Source organism: Pituophis catenifer, unplaced genomic scaffold (assembly GCF_029215685.1).
Source record: "Pituophis catenifer annectens isolate HBS135680 unplaced genomic scaffold, rPitCat1.0.hap2 SCAF_10, whole genome shotgun sequence".
Taxonomy (NCBI): domain Eukaryota; kingdom Metazoa; phylum Chordata; class Lepidosauria; order Squamata; family Colubridae; genus Pituophis; species Pituophis catenifer.
In genome coordinates, this window is record NW_027256890.1 from 8036148 (window position 1) to 8051466 (window position 15319).

The 15319-nt window shown below is 46.1% G+C and overlaps 1 protein-coding gene across 4 annotated transcripts; it reads right to left on the reverse strand.

Annotated features, from left to right (window-relative positions):
• Positions 1-45: 45 nt before the first annotated feature.
• Positions 46-15094, reverse strand: PGAM5 (PGAM family member 5, mitochondrial serine/threonine protein phosphatase). 4 transcript variants are annotated; one of them, XM_070950774.1, is made up of 7 exons: positions 14765-15094; positions 8240-8418; positions 7657-7782; positions 4867-4952; positions 4027-4157; positions 2372-2522; positions 46-1765 (listed from the first exon to the last, which is right to left on the reverse strand). In XM_070950774.1, the coding sequence occupies exons 1-6, from the start codon at positions 15049-15051 to the stop codon at positions 2372-2374; spliced, it is 960 nt and encodes a 319-aa protein (XP_070806875.1). In that variant the 5' UTR covers positions 15052-15094; the 3' UTR covers positions 46-1765. The 4 variants fall into 4 exon arrangements, with proteins under 4 accessions (XP_070806875.1, XP_070806874.1, XP_070806873.1 ...); XM_070950773.1 differs by having other exon boundaries at positions 4027-4160; XM_070950772.1 differs by having other exon boundaries at positions 4864-4952.
• Between the last annotated feature and the right edge of the window lie 225 nt (positions 15095-15319).

Below are 15319 nucleotides of genomic sequence, written 5' to 3' on the forward strand. Positions count from 1 at the left end.
TTAAAAAAAACTAGGGACTCTTAAAATTTTAAAGCAGTCTCGAAGTGAAAATCAATTATTTTTTTTATTTTCATAGATAAAATTGACAAATAGAAATAACTTACATTTTTTCCACACTGATTTGATATATAGATCCAGTGGTGTCTTCTATTCTGACCACAGAACAACCCCCACATCCTCCTATTCCAGTTCCACAAGATAACAAGATTCACAAGCAGCACTTGAATCTAAAGTGACAGTTACTGGCTGAGGATTCGGCTTCCCTCCCCTTCCCCATAAAAATTATATTTTGCTCTAAGAAGTACAGAAGCGTCGTGGACCCATCTTGAGTCCGGTTTGTAGGAGGAGGAGTTGGAACTGGGACCATCCCGACAGGGATGGACCGGCCACCTTGGAGAGGGCTTGAGGACGATTCTTGTCCCGGGTCCCTCAGACATTGGGGAGGTGGTTGACCGGACGGAGAGCTGCCTGCCTTCACAAGACACGGGAGGATCGGCTGTTGGCAGGCGGTGGTGCTGATAGGCAGCAGATCCCCTCCGATGAGGAACAGCTGCCTCCTCCACTGATCCAAGGGCACCGAGAACAGAGTGTAGGCAAGCCCAGAGAAGGGCTACAAGGCTATCCGGGAGAAGGCTGCCCCACCCCTCCTCACAAGGGTAGTAACTTCAAGGAGAAGCCGTGGGGAGTTAGACTCCTGCCTCTCACTGCTTTGCCTTGCCTCACCACTTGGAAGATTTGCTCTTCACCTTTGGTCTTGGACCTTGACCTTGTCTTGTGGATGGTTTCTTGCCTTGGACCTTCTCTTTGCCCGGAGGACTACCCTTGTCTTGTGCCTGGACTCTGCCTTGTGGACTCAACTTGGAACCCTGCAGGTGTGTTCCTACTCGATGCTACTCTCTTTGTACTATAGGGGCTCTTTGGCGGACTGAGGGTGGCTGCCTTCAGGGTACGGGAGTGGGGATGGAGACTTACCAGTCGTCGGAGGGCCATTGGCCGGACCATTTGTTGAGAGAATTTAGGACTCTCTCTAGAGGCCTGCCTTGCCTTGACCACCTGGGTCATGCACACAGAAGGAGAAACAGAACAGCTTATTCTTAACTTCTAATTTGATGGCGACTTTACTTGTAATCGAGTGATGGATTAACCTGTGACAATTATTAACAGCCAAGAAAGGCTCCTATTTAGGGTTTAATTTATTTATTTATTTAGGAATAGACACTTGTAGCAAAAAGTCTCAAACTAAAAGACCAAGTAACTAGGCAGGGCTTGAAGAGCGTAGACAATTCTATGCTTTTTAATATTCAAGCACTGCTTTGGATGACAACTCTCTTAACTACAGATGCCGCCTCCGATTTATATAGTGTGCAAATCGGAGCTGCATAATAAGAGAAGGCGCTACTTTCGAGATTTTGTCTCCCTCAGTACCCAACGTGTATCCCTGGACTTCGCAGTATTTCTGGGGGGGGGGGGTGTTCCGCCCCAAAATAAGAAAGGGGAAAAAACAAATCCTTGGATAGGCTTTGGCGAGAGGCCACCGGCATGGTAGTTTTGAAGCCGCGAAGGAGGGGGGGTCCTCTCCAATTCTCTCAACGGTCAACATCGCACGCCACGAGAGCTACTAGTGCAAAATCTTAACGTGTTAATAAACGGTCTGAGACATACGAAGTCCAGTTCGAGGGAGCCTGCAGCTTTTGAGGGGAAGTGTTGGCCACATCTGAAAGTAGCTTTGTCCTCTTGGTTGGAGACCCTCCCTGTTTACCACGAGCTTGAAAAGAGGACGGACGAGAAAGAGGCATTAGTTAATTAACTCAGTATCCTTCACAACAATCATGTTCCAATATTACAGGTGTTCCTCGAACTTAGGATCACAATTGAGCCCAACATTTCTGTTGCTAAGTTAAGTGAGTTTTGCCCCGTTTTGCAACCTTTCTTGCCATAGCTGCTAAGTGACTCACTGCAGTGGATAAGTTAGTAACCCAGTTGTGAAGTGAATCTGGTTTCCCCGTTTGAAAATAGAAGGGAAGCACCCATCAATCTATCGCCACTGAGCGGTTTACAAGGAGCGGATCAGTTCTAGCCGATCAGTTGAGAGGCTTCTTGGCTTCTCAATTTAAAGCTAAAGTGTCTTTTTTTTTTCTTCTCTTCTTTGTCAAATGAGCCCTGATTTTTTTCCTTTTAGCCGATCAGCTGGGACTTGGGAGGCAGCAAATAGATTTGGGGTGTGGCCAGGCAGAGGTGGTATTTACCGGTTCTCTGAACTACTCAAAATTTCCACTGCCGGTTCGCAAGAACCGGGGAGAACAGATAGCAACCCACCACTGCCTTGTTGCATGGGTTCAAGGCCGATGGGGAAACTTCAAAGAAGGCTTACTCAGTTGCGGGTGATCTTCTCTGGCGGCATAAACCCCGTGTCACCAAGAAGGCGCAGGGCCACCCTGCCGTTGGGACGAATCACCAGGTGAGTGATGCTGCCATTGTTGAGGGATATCCGAAGCCAACCTTCCGGAGGAAATTGCAATGCTCTTCCAAAAAAAAATACATATTTTTTTTTTAAAAAGGAAAACAGTTATTGAGTTATTTATAGAAATAATAAAAGACGGGATAAAAACCAGGATGCACTTTCCTCGGGGTAGGAGGCAGAGTTTGTGAGTTTCAACTGTTGTCAAAAGTGAACTGGTCTCCTGAGACTAGCATTTTTCAGGAATTCATTATGCTGGGATTAAATAAGAGCCGTATGAAGAATCATAATTAACTCAGCAAGCTTTTTATGCCCCGAGGAGAGCTAAAAGAATCTTTAAAAGAAGGAATTGTTGTTTCAGCAAGACTATAAATATTTCTACAGCCATTGCCCGGCTTTTGTCTCCCCTCTTTGTGATAATTGCTTCTAGAACCCTCCTCCAACTCAAAATAAATTTAGCAAATACTAAAGCAATCTTAAATGAGGGTAAAAGTAAAGGTTCCCCTAGCACATATGTGCTAGTTGTTCCTGACTCTAGGGGGCGGTGCTCATCTCCGTTTCAAAGCCGAAGAGCCAGCGCTGTCCGAAGACGTCTCCGTCGTCATGTGGCCGGCATGACTCAACGCCAAAGGCGCACGGAACGCTGTTCCCTTCCCACCAAAGGTGGTCCCTATTTTTCTACTTGCATTTTTTACCTGCTTTTGAACTGCTAGGTTGGCAGAAGCTGGGACAAGTCACGGGAGCTCACCCCGTTACGCAGCGCTAGGGATTCGAACCGCTGACCTTTCGATCGACAAGCTCAGAGCCTTAGCCATTGAGCCACCGCGTCCCACACAAAAGCAATCTTAAGTGAGGGTAATCTTAAATAAATAAAAACAGCTCGTCTCATAGTCTGTGCAGACTATGGATAATGGACAATGTTGTCCATAGTCTGCACAGCAAGATAGAAACATGGGTTCAAGTTTAGATTGATTGTCATTGAAACTGGCACAGCTTTAAATTTAATAGGCCACCAGTACAATTCCTGGTACATACAAAGCTTCTAGCGCGATTGAAATAACCTGACAGAAAGTGATTCCAATCCATCTATTCATTCCTTTTGTCCCTTCCCTTGCAAACCCTTCGTGTAAGGAACTACAACTCCCATTACCCACTCCCCCCGGCCATTGGCTGAAACACCAAAGCTATCAACAATATTGGAGGAGACTGTGGAAGCCAAGTGAAGTGGGGAAATTTACCGATGTTAATTCAGAAGGGCTCCAAACCCAGGAATTTAAACATTCTCCCCATTTCTTTCCCCCATCCAGTTTTTAAATATTACATTTGTTTAAACGATTCTTTTAAATCCCGCTACTTAAAAGAGCGAAAAACCAAAGCTCTGAGTTAATCCTGCAGACAACTGTTCCAATTACTTGCTAAATTCCCAACCATGTGCTAAAAGCATCCGATCTCTCCGTCTAATGCAACGGTGCGTGTTAAAACCCAACTTAATAACCACAAGGATTTAGGAGTGTTGCCCCAACAACCCCCCCCCCCACCGGTGCGGTCTCTTCCGCAGCCTGGGTTACCTGCAGACAATATAGCGAATAACGTTTGCGTGACAAACGAAGATTTCGTAGCTGTCCACTTCCTGCTTGATATCGGCTCTGTGAATGTAGCTTCGGAAGGCGGCCTCAATGCGAGCGCCATCTTCGTAATACTGCTAAAAGCAAAAGTTGGGTGAGAGATGGCAGATCATTAAAACCTGCACACATTTTCTCCCCCCCCCCTTTTAACCAATCGGAAACAGTGATCGGCTCCCACAACAGATTAAAAAACTAGAGGCCTTAGATATTTAATATTTATATTTGGATTGCTGGAATCAGCAGGAATTAAAGGAACAGGCTGTGTAAATCCTTAAAATCCAGTTTTAAGTTGCTGAGCCTTGCCTTTTATCTAAATAGGGCTTTGGCTGTCCCAGAACCATCTCGCTTATATTTCAATATTCTGTAAGAGTGCAAGCAAAGCTTTAGATTCTTATATTTGCCGAATTACAGAATAGACAAATTGGAAAAGAAAAAAGAAAAAAAAAAAAGAACCCTCAGTAGAATACATTTGGATTTCCAAGTAATACTATCAATGTCTGAACTTTTTTTTTTTTTTTGCTGTTAATGCATTATTCTTTTAATGCCCATTTTAAGAAACACAAGTTTTGATTTAGCATTGTCAATAAGCTACTGTTCATTTATTGTCACTAAAAGAACCAGCGAATGGTAAACTTTGCAAATCGATGACCCGCTTATCAGTGTGCAAAATTTTTTGCCTTTTCTCATGAGATGACACGTGCGCGCCTGGGGAGAAAAGCCGGTCTTAAAAGAAACCCTGAAGTTAGACCCACAAAAGCTAAATTCTGGAATAGATATTACCACAGCTTCAGGTTTCCAGTGAGAACTGGGAGGATTTGGTTCAATGGGAGCTCCTTCACGCAGGAGATCCGTGCTCAGCTTGGACACCCCTGAGGAAGACAGAAAAGAAGGATGTGTGCAACCCTTGTGTGGTCTGATTTATACACAAGGCAACGTACACAAGAGGATTTTACAGGCCTTTTGGTCTTAGTGATTTTCCATGTCCATAGGCACACACACAACTCCATAACAGACTTAAGACACAGATTTCCTAGAGAGGTTTACTGCCAATGCTCCAACACAAGTCTTACTTTTGAAGTGAAAGAGGGCCATCACCAACCTTGGATAAAAGTAAAGGTAAAGGTTCCCCTCGCACATCTGTGCTAGTCGTTCCCGACTCTAGGGGGCGGTGCTCATCTCCGTTTCAAAGCCAAAGAGCCAGTGCTGTCCGAAGACGTCTCCGTGGTCATGTGGCCGGCATGACTCAACGCCAAAAGCGCACGGAACGCTGTTCCCTTCCCACCAAAGGTGGTCCCTATTTTTCTACTTGCATTTTTTACCTGCTTTTGAACTGCTAGGTTGGCAGAAGCTGGGACAAGTCACGGGAGCTCACCCCGTTACGCGGCACTGGGGATTCGAACCGCTGAACTGCCGACCTTTCAATTGACAAGCTCAGTGTCTTAGCTACTGAGCCACCGCGTCCCTAACCCCAATCTTAGATATTAGCAAATCTGTGCCAGCTTGCCAACTTTCTAAAATGCTGTGTTGCTTTGTAGCCTTCAGGGAAAGACTGTTATAACTTATGATGGACTCCAATCCATCGTTTTATTATAGTCACAGACCAGCATGGACCCCAAAATTCGTTCGTGTCACAGCTCCTAAAACTTATTCCACACCACTTTTCCTCCTGTATTTTCAATATAAAATCTTAACTCCCTGTGAAACATTGGTTGCAACCCTTCTAGATGCTTCCTTGCTACACTCTTTGCTGAAATTGACTTATCTCCCTCCCCTTATATTTTAATATTTTGTTTCCTTCTCCTGTTTGTCACTAACTAGGCCTCTCTGGTCAGTACTATATTTTCCTTTCAACCCAATTTTATCTTCCGATAATCAGTCATACCTTCTTCACAAATATGCCAGAACAAGCAAAACCAAGGCAACATTTCGATTTTCCAAGTTAATGTTGTTAACAAGTTGAGGTCGCTTTGACATAATATTCTCTCCTCTCAAATCAGCAATTAAATCAGCACCAACCTTAACTAAAGGGCCTTTGGACTAATGCTTGTTTGCCTATCTACGAAAACACATCATGTGTTTCAAGGTCATTTTGTATGATGCTCAGGGAATTGGCTGATTTGGGATTGCAGGGGTAAACTAGCTAAGATTAGAAGTAGGAACAATATATGTGACTCAGGCATTATGTCCTCGAATGTTATCTTTCTCTGATACACACAAAGAATCTGTATCGCAACTGGGGGAAAAAAGAGACCGGTAAAAGGTCAGGATTTAATCTGACACAATGCATTCCAAAAGCTTGATGAAATCTTAACAAGGATAACAGAATGAACGTTGCAACTGTTTTACAAAACTGAAAAAATATTTTCCTAACTGCAGCCACATCTGGTGAAAAATGTTTGCAACAGTTAAGGAGAAGTCCCAAAGATGCACCTCCCAGAAGGTAACATGGAAAACAGGTCATGAAAAGGATGGTGTAGCATCCCAGACAATACCGTGGACCTTGCTCAAGCATCGCTTATATGACATGTCCTGGATAGAAGAGAGCTGACTGCCCATAATCTTTTCTGCTGTCCTCACCACTCTCTGCACCGCCTTCCTGTCTGAAAACAGGAATGCTTCCAAACCAGTAATCAATATGACAGAATAGGCTCTCTATAGGAAGTGGTGAGGACAGGGGGAAGGAAGATGTGCTTTTCTCACGTGACACAGAAAACTTGGGCGCTGCTGTGCCTGCTTCACCAGTGTTGAGTGACCAAGCCAGCTTTGTTAGCTGCACACCCAGAAACATGATGCTACGAACCACCTCCGCAGGTGAATCATTAATATGTAGAGGTGTGTGGCTGTGGCTGCCTTTTCTGAAATCGATAGCGATCTCTAGTTTTCCCTACGCTTAAAATATACAGCAAGATCCCTAACCTGGATCTACTTTGTCTTCTCTCAACTGCTGTTGATCTTGCTAACAGTGAACTACCATATTTTTGGGAGTATAAGACGCTTCCTACCATTTTTGGTGAGGAAAACAAGAAAAAGAAATCTGCCTCTGCCTCCCAGCAATTGTGCCTCGTTGCAGCAAACAGCCTGCTTTACTTTCATTTTCAACATAGCTTGATTAGCACAAGAAAAAAAATATCTGCTCCCAGGAATTTACCTCCTTGCAGCAAGCAGCAGAGGCCCCTGCAAAACAGTTGAGAGCAAAACAGCTGAGAGTCGGGAGGCTGATCCAATCAACTTGTGCTAATCAGGATGTGCTGAAGCTGAAATGAACCGTTTCTTCTTGTTGCTTGCTGCAAGGAGGTAAACTCCTGGAAGGTAGAGGCCAAAGGGTGGGGGCCAGTGGGTGGGCGGGGCTACATTCGGTGTATAAAATGCACCTAAATTGAAAAAGATGTGTCTTATACTCTGAAAAATACGGTAAGCCTTTGAGACTTAGATCCCTACTGGCCACAGACTTCGAATCCAACCCTTCAGATATAACGGCTCAAAGTATAAGCAAATCAGACAGACTGGTCCTGCTGGCATGTAGTAAAAACTATATCAATGTTGCTTACCACCACAAACTCGGTTCCAACTCACCAGGAAGATGTTTGCTAATAATGTTGGTTGTTTCCGTTGCTCTGGTCATTGAGGAATGGACAATTTTATCAAATTTCAGCCCCAGGCTTGCAAGTCTCTTCCCGGTCAGCTCAGCTTGCTCGCGGCCTAAAAAGTACATTTATGGATAAATTCCTAATAAGGCACAGAGGTTGTTTTTTTTAATGTTTTGGCACAGTATTTTAAAATCAGAACTTGCTGCTTTTCGCGCCAGTCCTGTTTGCATTCTTCACATAAAGGATTATTTTGCAATTCAGACAGAAACTTGCAATTTGGCAAGCGATGGAAGCAGAACATTTTTTTCTGAATAAGGAGGGTATGTGAGTCTCCTTGCCTTGAAAACAGATACTGGTTAATGGGCTTAAAACTGCTTAAAACAAGCAGAGTCATTTGACTGAACGTACAAAGAAAAATCTACATTTAGGAAAGGACGGAAGGCTCCCCATCGATTATACACCGAACAAGCAGCTTCTTCAGCATAAATTGTATCCCAAAGGTGCTTTTTCAAGAGGCGACTGGACTTTCCAGAAAGTTGTACCTCCACCCACTACCCCATCATACCTACCCAGCTTCGTTAAGATTCTGTCCTTATCCTGCTGCCCTTCCAGATTGTACTGAGAATGGCGTACGAGGAATATGTGCCTGGTAGCTTTTGTTTTATAGTGGGCTAAGCGAGATGACACCTCCTGTTCGCCCGTCTCTTCATTTTTCTTCTTCAAGTTCATGAGCGCCAGGGGTTCCCTCCTAAAAGCAAGAACCTGAAGTTTATATTCTTGCATTAAACACAGCAGATGGGCAAAGCAATGGACTCAGCTCTGTTGCTGCACCATTGTTTGAGAAAGTCAGCCTTAGCAATTCAGATTGCATAAATGTCTCCTTCGTGCCATTTACTATCTCGAAAAGACAGAAGAGCAATGGGCAAATGGAAGCCACGGGCAGTCCTCGAATTACAACCGTTTAGTGACCGTCCAAAGTTACAAGGGCAGTGGAAAAAAAGTGACTTTTGACTTGTTTTTCACACTAATGACTGTTGCAATGTTCTCCGTGGTCATGCGATCGAAATTTGGATGCTTGGCCAGTGGTTATATATTTATGACGGTGGCTGTGTCCTGGAGTTATGTGATGCCCCTTTTGCCACCTTCTGACAAGCAAAGATAAAGAGGAAACCAGGTTCACTTAACAACTGGGTTACTAGCTTAATAACTGCAGTGATTCGTTTAACAACTGTGGCAGGAAAGGTTGCAAAAATGGGGCAAAACTCACTTAACAAATATCTTACTTAACATAACAAAAGAAATTTGGGTCTCTATTGTGGTCGTAAGTCGAGGACTACCTTGTTCTCGACTTACTTGTAACGCTGATTTGAAGTGTGTGCATCAAACACCACCAGATTCTGTTGCTAATATGTCAGCCTGCATAAATATACCATATTTTTCGGACTATAAGACACACTTTTTTGTCTCCCAAAAGGGGCGAAAATGCCTGTGCGTCTTATAGACCAAATATTGCCCACCCGCCAGCCATTTTTTGGCCTCTGCACGCCCTGTTTTCGGGCCTTTTTTCAGGCCCATTTTTGCGGCTTTTTTGGGACTGTTTTTGAGGCTTTTTGCGGCCCATTTTCAAGGCCTTTTGGGGGCCATTTTGGGGGCGTTTTCAGGCTTTTTTCTGCCTGTTTTTGAGGCTTCATTTTTGAGGCTTTTTTGGGCCCGGTTTTTCAGAAAGCCTCCAAAACGAGCCGAAAAAAGCCGCAAAAACGGGCCGCAAAAAGCCCCGGAAACAGGCCAAAAAAGACTGGAAAAGGTCCGGAAAAAGGGAGGCCAAAACCTTTTTTTTGTTGTTTTCCTCTTCTAAATTTAGGTGCGTCTTATAGTCTGAAAAATACGGTATATTCTTAGCCAAAACACAAAGCAGTTCCATATACTGGTATTCCAAAATAAAGAATGAAACCACCAACCCTTTTGGGATTTGTGACGTCTGCTTCATTCATCCCTTCACTTACAACTACTAACACATCCACTAGGGCAGCAATTTACCTGCAAACTTTTATATTTAAAAATAAAAAAGGCAGGAGGCAGTTCCTGCCACACGCTCAGTCACTTGGTAGTTCCAGGCACTTTGACTCATTTCCCATCACTGGATTATTATTTTCCCCCCCCATTTAAGAGCAGATCCAATTTTGGCATTTTATTCCTGCTCCTACCCTTCATGATTTATTAAGTACAGTAGAGAAATAAAAGTGAGTCAGAACAAAGAAAGCCTTGAGAGCTGCCAAAATAAAATAAAGTCAGAAAATGAAAGATATAAACGGAAGCACAAAGCTGGCTCATCTGATGTGATGGATGTTTGTGGTGTTAATTACACTTTCAAGTAAGCAGATAGTGTGTTTCACTTTCGTAACAGTGGCCACTGTGTTGAAAAATAATACACTGGCTCAATGTAAACGCTAAGAATGCAATCCATGGCAAGGCAAATTCACAGGGGCTAGTTATTAATATTAATTCGCTATTGCTAAATGCTTTCTGATTTGGAGCAGCAGTATTTTTTTTTCTTGAAATCTGTAGATTCCTAGTTTTAAAGAGAAATTTGAACTAGTTTTTTTTTTAAAAAAAGCAACGTGCACATAAAAATACAAATATAATGAAAATGATACCATCTATTTAAAGGGAACCCCACTGAATTAAGTCTAGAGCCTCTATGCAATAGGCTTTAGTCATATTAACTGTTAGTCCTAGAAACATACCGTGTTTTCCCGAAAATAAGACCCTGTCTTATATTTTTTAACCTTGAAATAAGTGCTTGGCCTTATTGCCATGCTCTCAAAAGCCCAATTGGGTTTATTATCAGGGGATGTCTTATTTTGGGGGAAACAGGGTAGGATATATAGTCATACCAACTAACTGTTCAGAAAAGCAGCAACAACATAGGAGCAATATCACCCCTAAAAGAACTACTTGCCCATAGCTAAACAAAATTGCCAGATATGCTAAAACTGCTACGAATAGGACCACATAAGAAAATCACAAATGAGTGCTCAGACATTCAAAATAAGCCATTCTCCATGTTACAACAAGCCAAGGAACCCTGGCTTGGATTCAAAGAAATGATTTACTCATGTTCTCTCTTTCCTATAGCAAAAATCACTCCTGGACATCAGCAATTAGAAAGCATGCACTGGCAAGTTTAGATCTTCCCAAAACATTCTGGTTTAGAGTTTATTATTTTAGATATAGATATACACTGCTCAAAAAAATAAAGGGAACACAAGCAGAAGACATCCAAGATCTGATTGATGTTTTGTGTTCCCTTTAGTTGTTTGAGCAGTGTATAAACTACTGTATGTACAGAACAAAGTATTTAATAAGGCTATTTCATTCATTCAGATCTCAGATGTCTTCTGCTTGTGTTCCCTTTATTTTTTTGAGCAATATATATATATATATAATGAACCCCATATAGCCAAGCTGCAAACCTTAGATGGGATCCAGTGTCTCCACATAAGCTGATTACGGGCGTTTTGCTTACCCATACTACACTGAGAGCAGCAGTTCCAACCCATTATGAAATTAAATGTTAGGAAGGCTTTCGTTCAGATTTAGTGTTATTAATCTGGAAGGGATCAGGCAGAAAATAATACTTAATTCTCTTTACTAAGTGAATTAGTAACTGCAGCGTTTCGAAAAGCATAGGTATTATTTCATTTATAGCAGAAAAACAGAAGTCACTAGGCAATTACTTTGATATCTGAAATTCCCAATAACTATGAAGTGACTCTCTCTGTGTGTCTGTGTCTGTGTCTGTGTGTAAATATAATATGAACAGCCATAGATTATGTATTTTCAAAGTTTCTCCTGAATTGCTTAAGGCAATTATTCAAAACTTGTTCAGCAGAAATAGAACCCAACGCTTAAGAGTTGTTAATATTTCTTTTCTCTTTTTTTTTACATGAATGGTATGATTGCTGGATCTAAACCACCCTAAAATTTAAGAGTATGGTTCCAGTTCCTATGATATTACCCTGTTTCCTCCAAAATAAGACATTATCCCCTGATAATAAGCCCAATCGGGCTTTTGAATGCATGGCAATAAGGCCAAGTGCTTATTCCAGGGTTCAAAAAAAAATATCAGGGTCTTATTTTCGGGGAAACACGGTAGTAGAGCACTAGCCAACGATTTTAAACTCCACTCAGGCATGGTTATGCTCTGGAAAAAAAAATAATAATGTCAACAAATCAGGGACAAAGTGACATCTATTAAAGTTCATTCACACTGCTTATCTTCAGCAACTCGTGCAAGACGAACAGCAGGACGTGGCAAAAGAAACCTCAGTTACTAACATTTTTGAATGTACATTCGGCCACCTTATTCAGATGAAAATAAGGAAACCCCCCCATATACAATCTTCTTTTTATCCCGGAGCACCGATCCAGACAGGATTAGCAGCATCCAAAACATCTGTTTTGAGAAAGTGTTTCTAATTGGGCAGGAATCTTGCACAAGTAGAGGATTCAACTTCAAAAGCTCTTAAAGGCATGCCGGGGAGAGAAGGGGAGGTTTTTCTTAATAATTCAAGCATTTGGAGTATTCGTAGTGCTAGTATCTACCCTGCATCTTTTTTTTTTTTTTTAATTTGATTTATATGCCGCCCTTCTCCGGAGACTCAGGGCGGCTTACAATGCGTTAAGCAATAGCCTTCATCCTTTTGTATATTTATACAAAGTCAGCTTATTGCCCCCACAAACTGGGTCCTCAATTTACCTACCTTAGAAAGGATGGAAGGCTGAGTCAACCTTGAGCCTTGGCGAGATTCGAACCTGCAGTAATTGCAGGCAACAGGGTGCTTTAGACCACTGTACTACCAAGGCTCCTTCTGGATGTTTGGTTTAGAACTCGCATCCGTCCGTTGGCAGAGAGCAGGGAAGCACAGCACATGGGAATGACGACTCCAGGAATGCCTTAAACCGTCCTCCAGACTGTCTAGGGTGCTGTTTCTCAATCTTGAGAAGGCCGGATTTCAATTCCCAGAATCCCCCAGCCAGCTTGCATCCACTTCAACTCCCCAAACCCCCCAAAAACCAGCACTCTGAGAACATTCACACACTCATCTTAAAGTGGCTGGAGAAACGATCGTCTCCGTAGTCATTTCTAAGCCACCTTCCCTCTTATCAGAACATGGGCTGGCAAGGCCTTGCCCTGTCCACTCCCCTCCCACAACAAGCCTGCCAGGGAGGCCAATCTAATATTGGACCGCAAGCACCCTAAGATCCAGAACCTGGACTTACCTTCCTGGGAGCAGAATCTAGAATTCAGTCAGAAGGGACCCTAGAGGTCTTCTAGCCCAACCCCCTGCTCAAGGAGGATACCCTATACTAAAATAGGGCAAAACTCACTTAACAGAATAACAAGAGTTGAAAGGGACCCTGAAGGTCTTCTAGTCCAACCCTCCTGCTCAAGCAGGAGACCTTCTGTTATCCTGGACAAAGGGCTGTCCTGTCTCTTCTTGAAAACCTCCAGTGATGACCAGTGAAAACCTCCACAACAGTAGGGGGAAAGTCTAGGCATGGGAGTCTGGGAGGCGGGGGGGGGGGGGGGGGGGCTAGGGATAGGGAGATTAGGGAATAGGGGAATAAGGCCATGGGGTGGACTCTGGGCATTGGGAGAATCTGGGCATGGGGGTTCTGGGGAAAGTCTCTGGGCGGGGGGGGGGGAGTTTGGGAAAAAAGGATTAGATCATGGGGTGGGCTCTGGGAAGGGTGGGGGAAGTCTGGGCATGGGGGCTCTGAAAGTAGGGAGCTCTGGGAACAGGGAGATTACACCGGGGGCTGGGCTGAGCATGGGGGGTTTTGGGCTTGGAGGCTCAGGGATTAGGGGGAAAGTCTAGGCAGGGGGGATTTGGGACTGTGGGGGCTGGTGGGGGGGGGCTCAAGGAATTAGGCCATGGGATGGGCTCTGGGCATTGGGGGAGTCTGAGTATGGGGATTTGGGGAGGGGGGACGGTGTGGGGGCTCAGGGAGTAGGGGGAAAGTCTAGGCATGGGTGGTTGGGGATAGGGGGAATAGGGAGTAGGGGAATTAGGCCATGGGGTGGGCTCTGGGAGGAGGGGAACCCTGAATAGCGGGGGGGGGGGTCAGGGGGAAAGTCTAGGCATGGGGGGCTGGGAGTAGGGGGGGCTAAGGATAGAGGGAATAGGGGAATAAGGCCATGGGGTGGACTCTGGGCATTGGAAGAATCTGGGCATGGGGGTTCTGGGGAAAGTCTCTGGGCGGGGGGGATTAGATCATGGGGTGAGCTCTGGGAAGGGTGGGGAAAGTCTGGGCATGGGGGGTTCTGGGCTTGGGGGTTCAGGGATTAGGGGGAAAGTCTAGGCAGGGGGGATTTGGAGTGTGGGGGCTGGCGGGGGGGGCTCTGGGAATTAGGCCATGGGGTGGGCTCTGGGAGGAGGGGAACCCTGAATAGCGGGGGGGGGGTCAGGGGGAAAGTCTAGGCATGGGGGGCTGGGAGTAGGGGGGGCTAAGGATAGAGGGAATAGGGGAATAAGGCCATGGGGTGGACTCTGGGCATTGGGAGAATCTGGGCATGGGGGTTCTGGGGAAAGTCTCTGGGCGGGGGGGGGGGAGTTTGGGAAAAAAGGATTAGATCATGGGGTGAGCTCTGGGAAGGGTGGGGAAAGTCTGGGCATGGGGGGTTCTGGGCTTGGGGGCTCAGGGATTAGGGGGAAAGTCTAGGCAGGGGGGATTTGGAGTGTGGGGGCTGGCGGGGGGGGCTCTGGGAATTAGGCCATGGGGTGGGCTCTGGGCATTGGGGGAGTCTGAGCATGGGGGTTTGGGGAGGGGGGACTGGGTGTGGGGGCTCAGGGAGTAGGGGGGAAAATCTAGGCAGGGGGGTTTGGGAGTGTGGGGGGGATTAGGGATTAGGCCATGGGGTGGGCTCTGGGTATTGGGGGGTTCTGGGAGTGTGGGGGGAAGTCTCTGGGCGGAGGGGGGGCTCTGGGAACAGGGGGATTGGGCCGTGGGGGGGGGCTCTGAGCGTGGGGGAGGGGTCCTGGGAGTGAGGGGGGGTCTCTGGGCCCGAGTGGGGGGAGGGGCCTCCTCACCTGTCCCAGTTGTTGTCCCAATAGCCGCAGCCGTTGGCCTTCTCCAACCAGGCGGGCGCGGCCGAGGCGTTGGGCGACGGCAGCAACAGCAGACCCGGCGGAGGCGGAGGCGGCGGCCCCGTTAGCGAGGCTGCGAGGCTCTCCGGGGCGTCCCCGCTGGCTCTCTCCGGCCCTTGCTGAGGCGACGGCGGCTGCTTCCCGAGCGCCACGGCGGAGAAAAGGAAGGAGCCGCCCGCCAAGCCGCAGGCCGCGGCGGCCGAGACGGTGACGACCCTCCGGAACGCCATGGCGCCGGGCTGCGTGAGGGGCGGCCGCGCGGCCAACCTTTTCCCGCCGCGGACGGGGCGCGGCGCGGGACAAAATGCCTCGGCGTCGGCGAAGGACCGGCGGCGTGGGCGGGGCCGGGTCGGCGAGGGACGTCCGCCATTGGATAAGATCCAATGGGGGATAAGATCTGGCAGGAGGGGGCGGAGACTTGCTGGTAGGCGGGGCTAAAGGAGCTCCCGAAGGGACGGAAAGCGTCTTCGGCTCGGAACGGAGAGGGCGGAGCTTCCT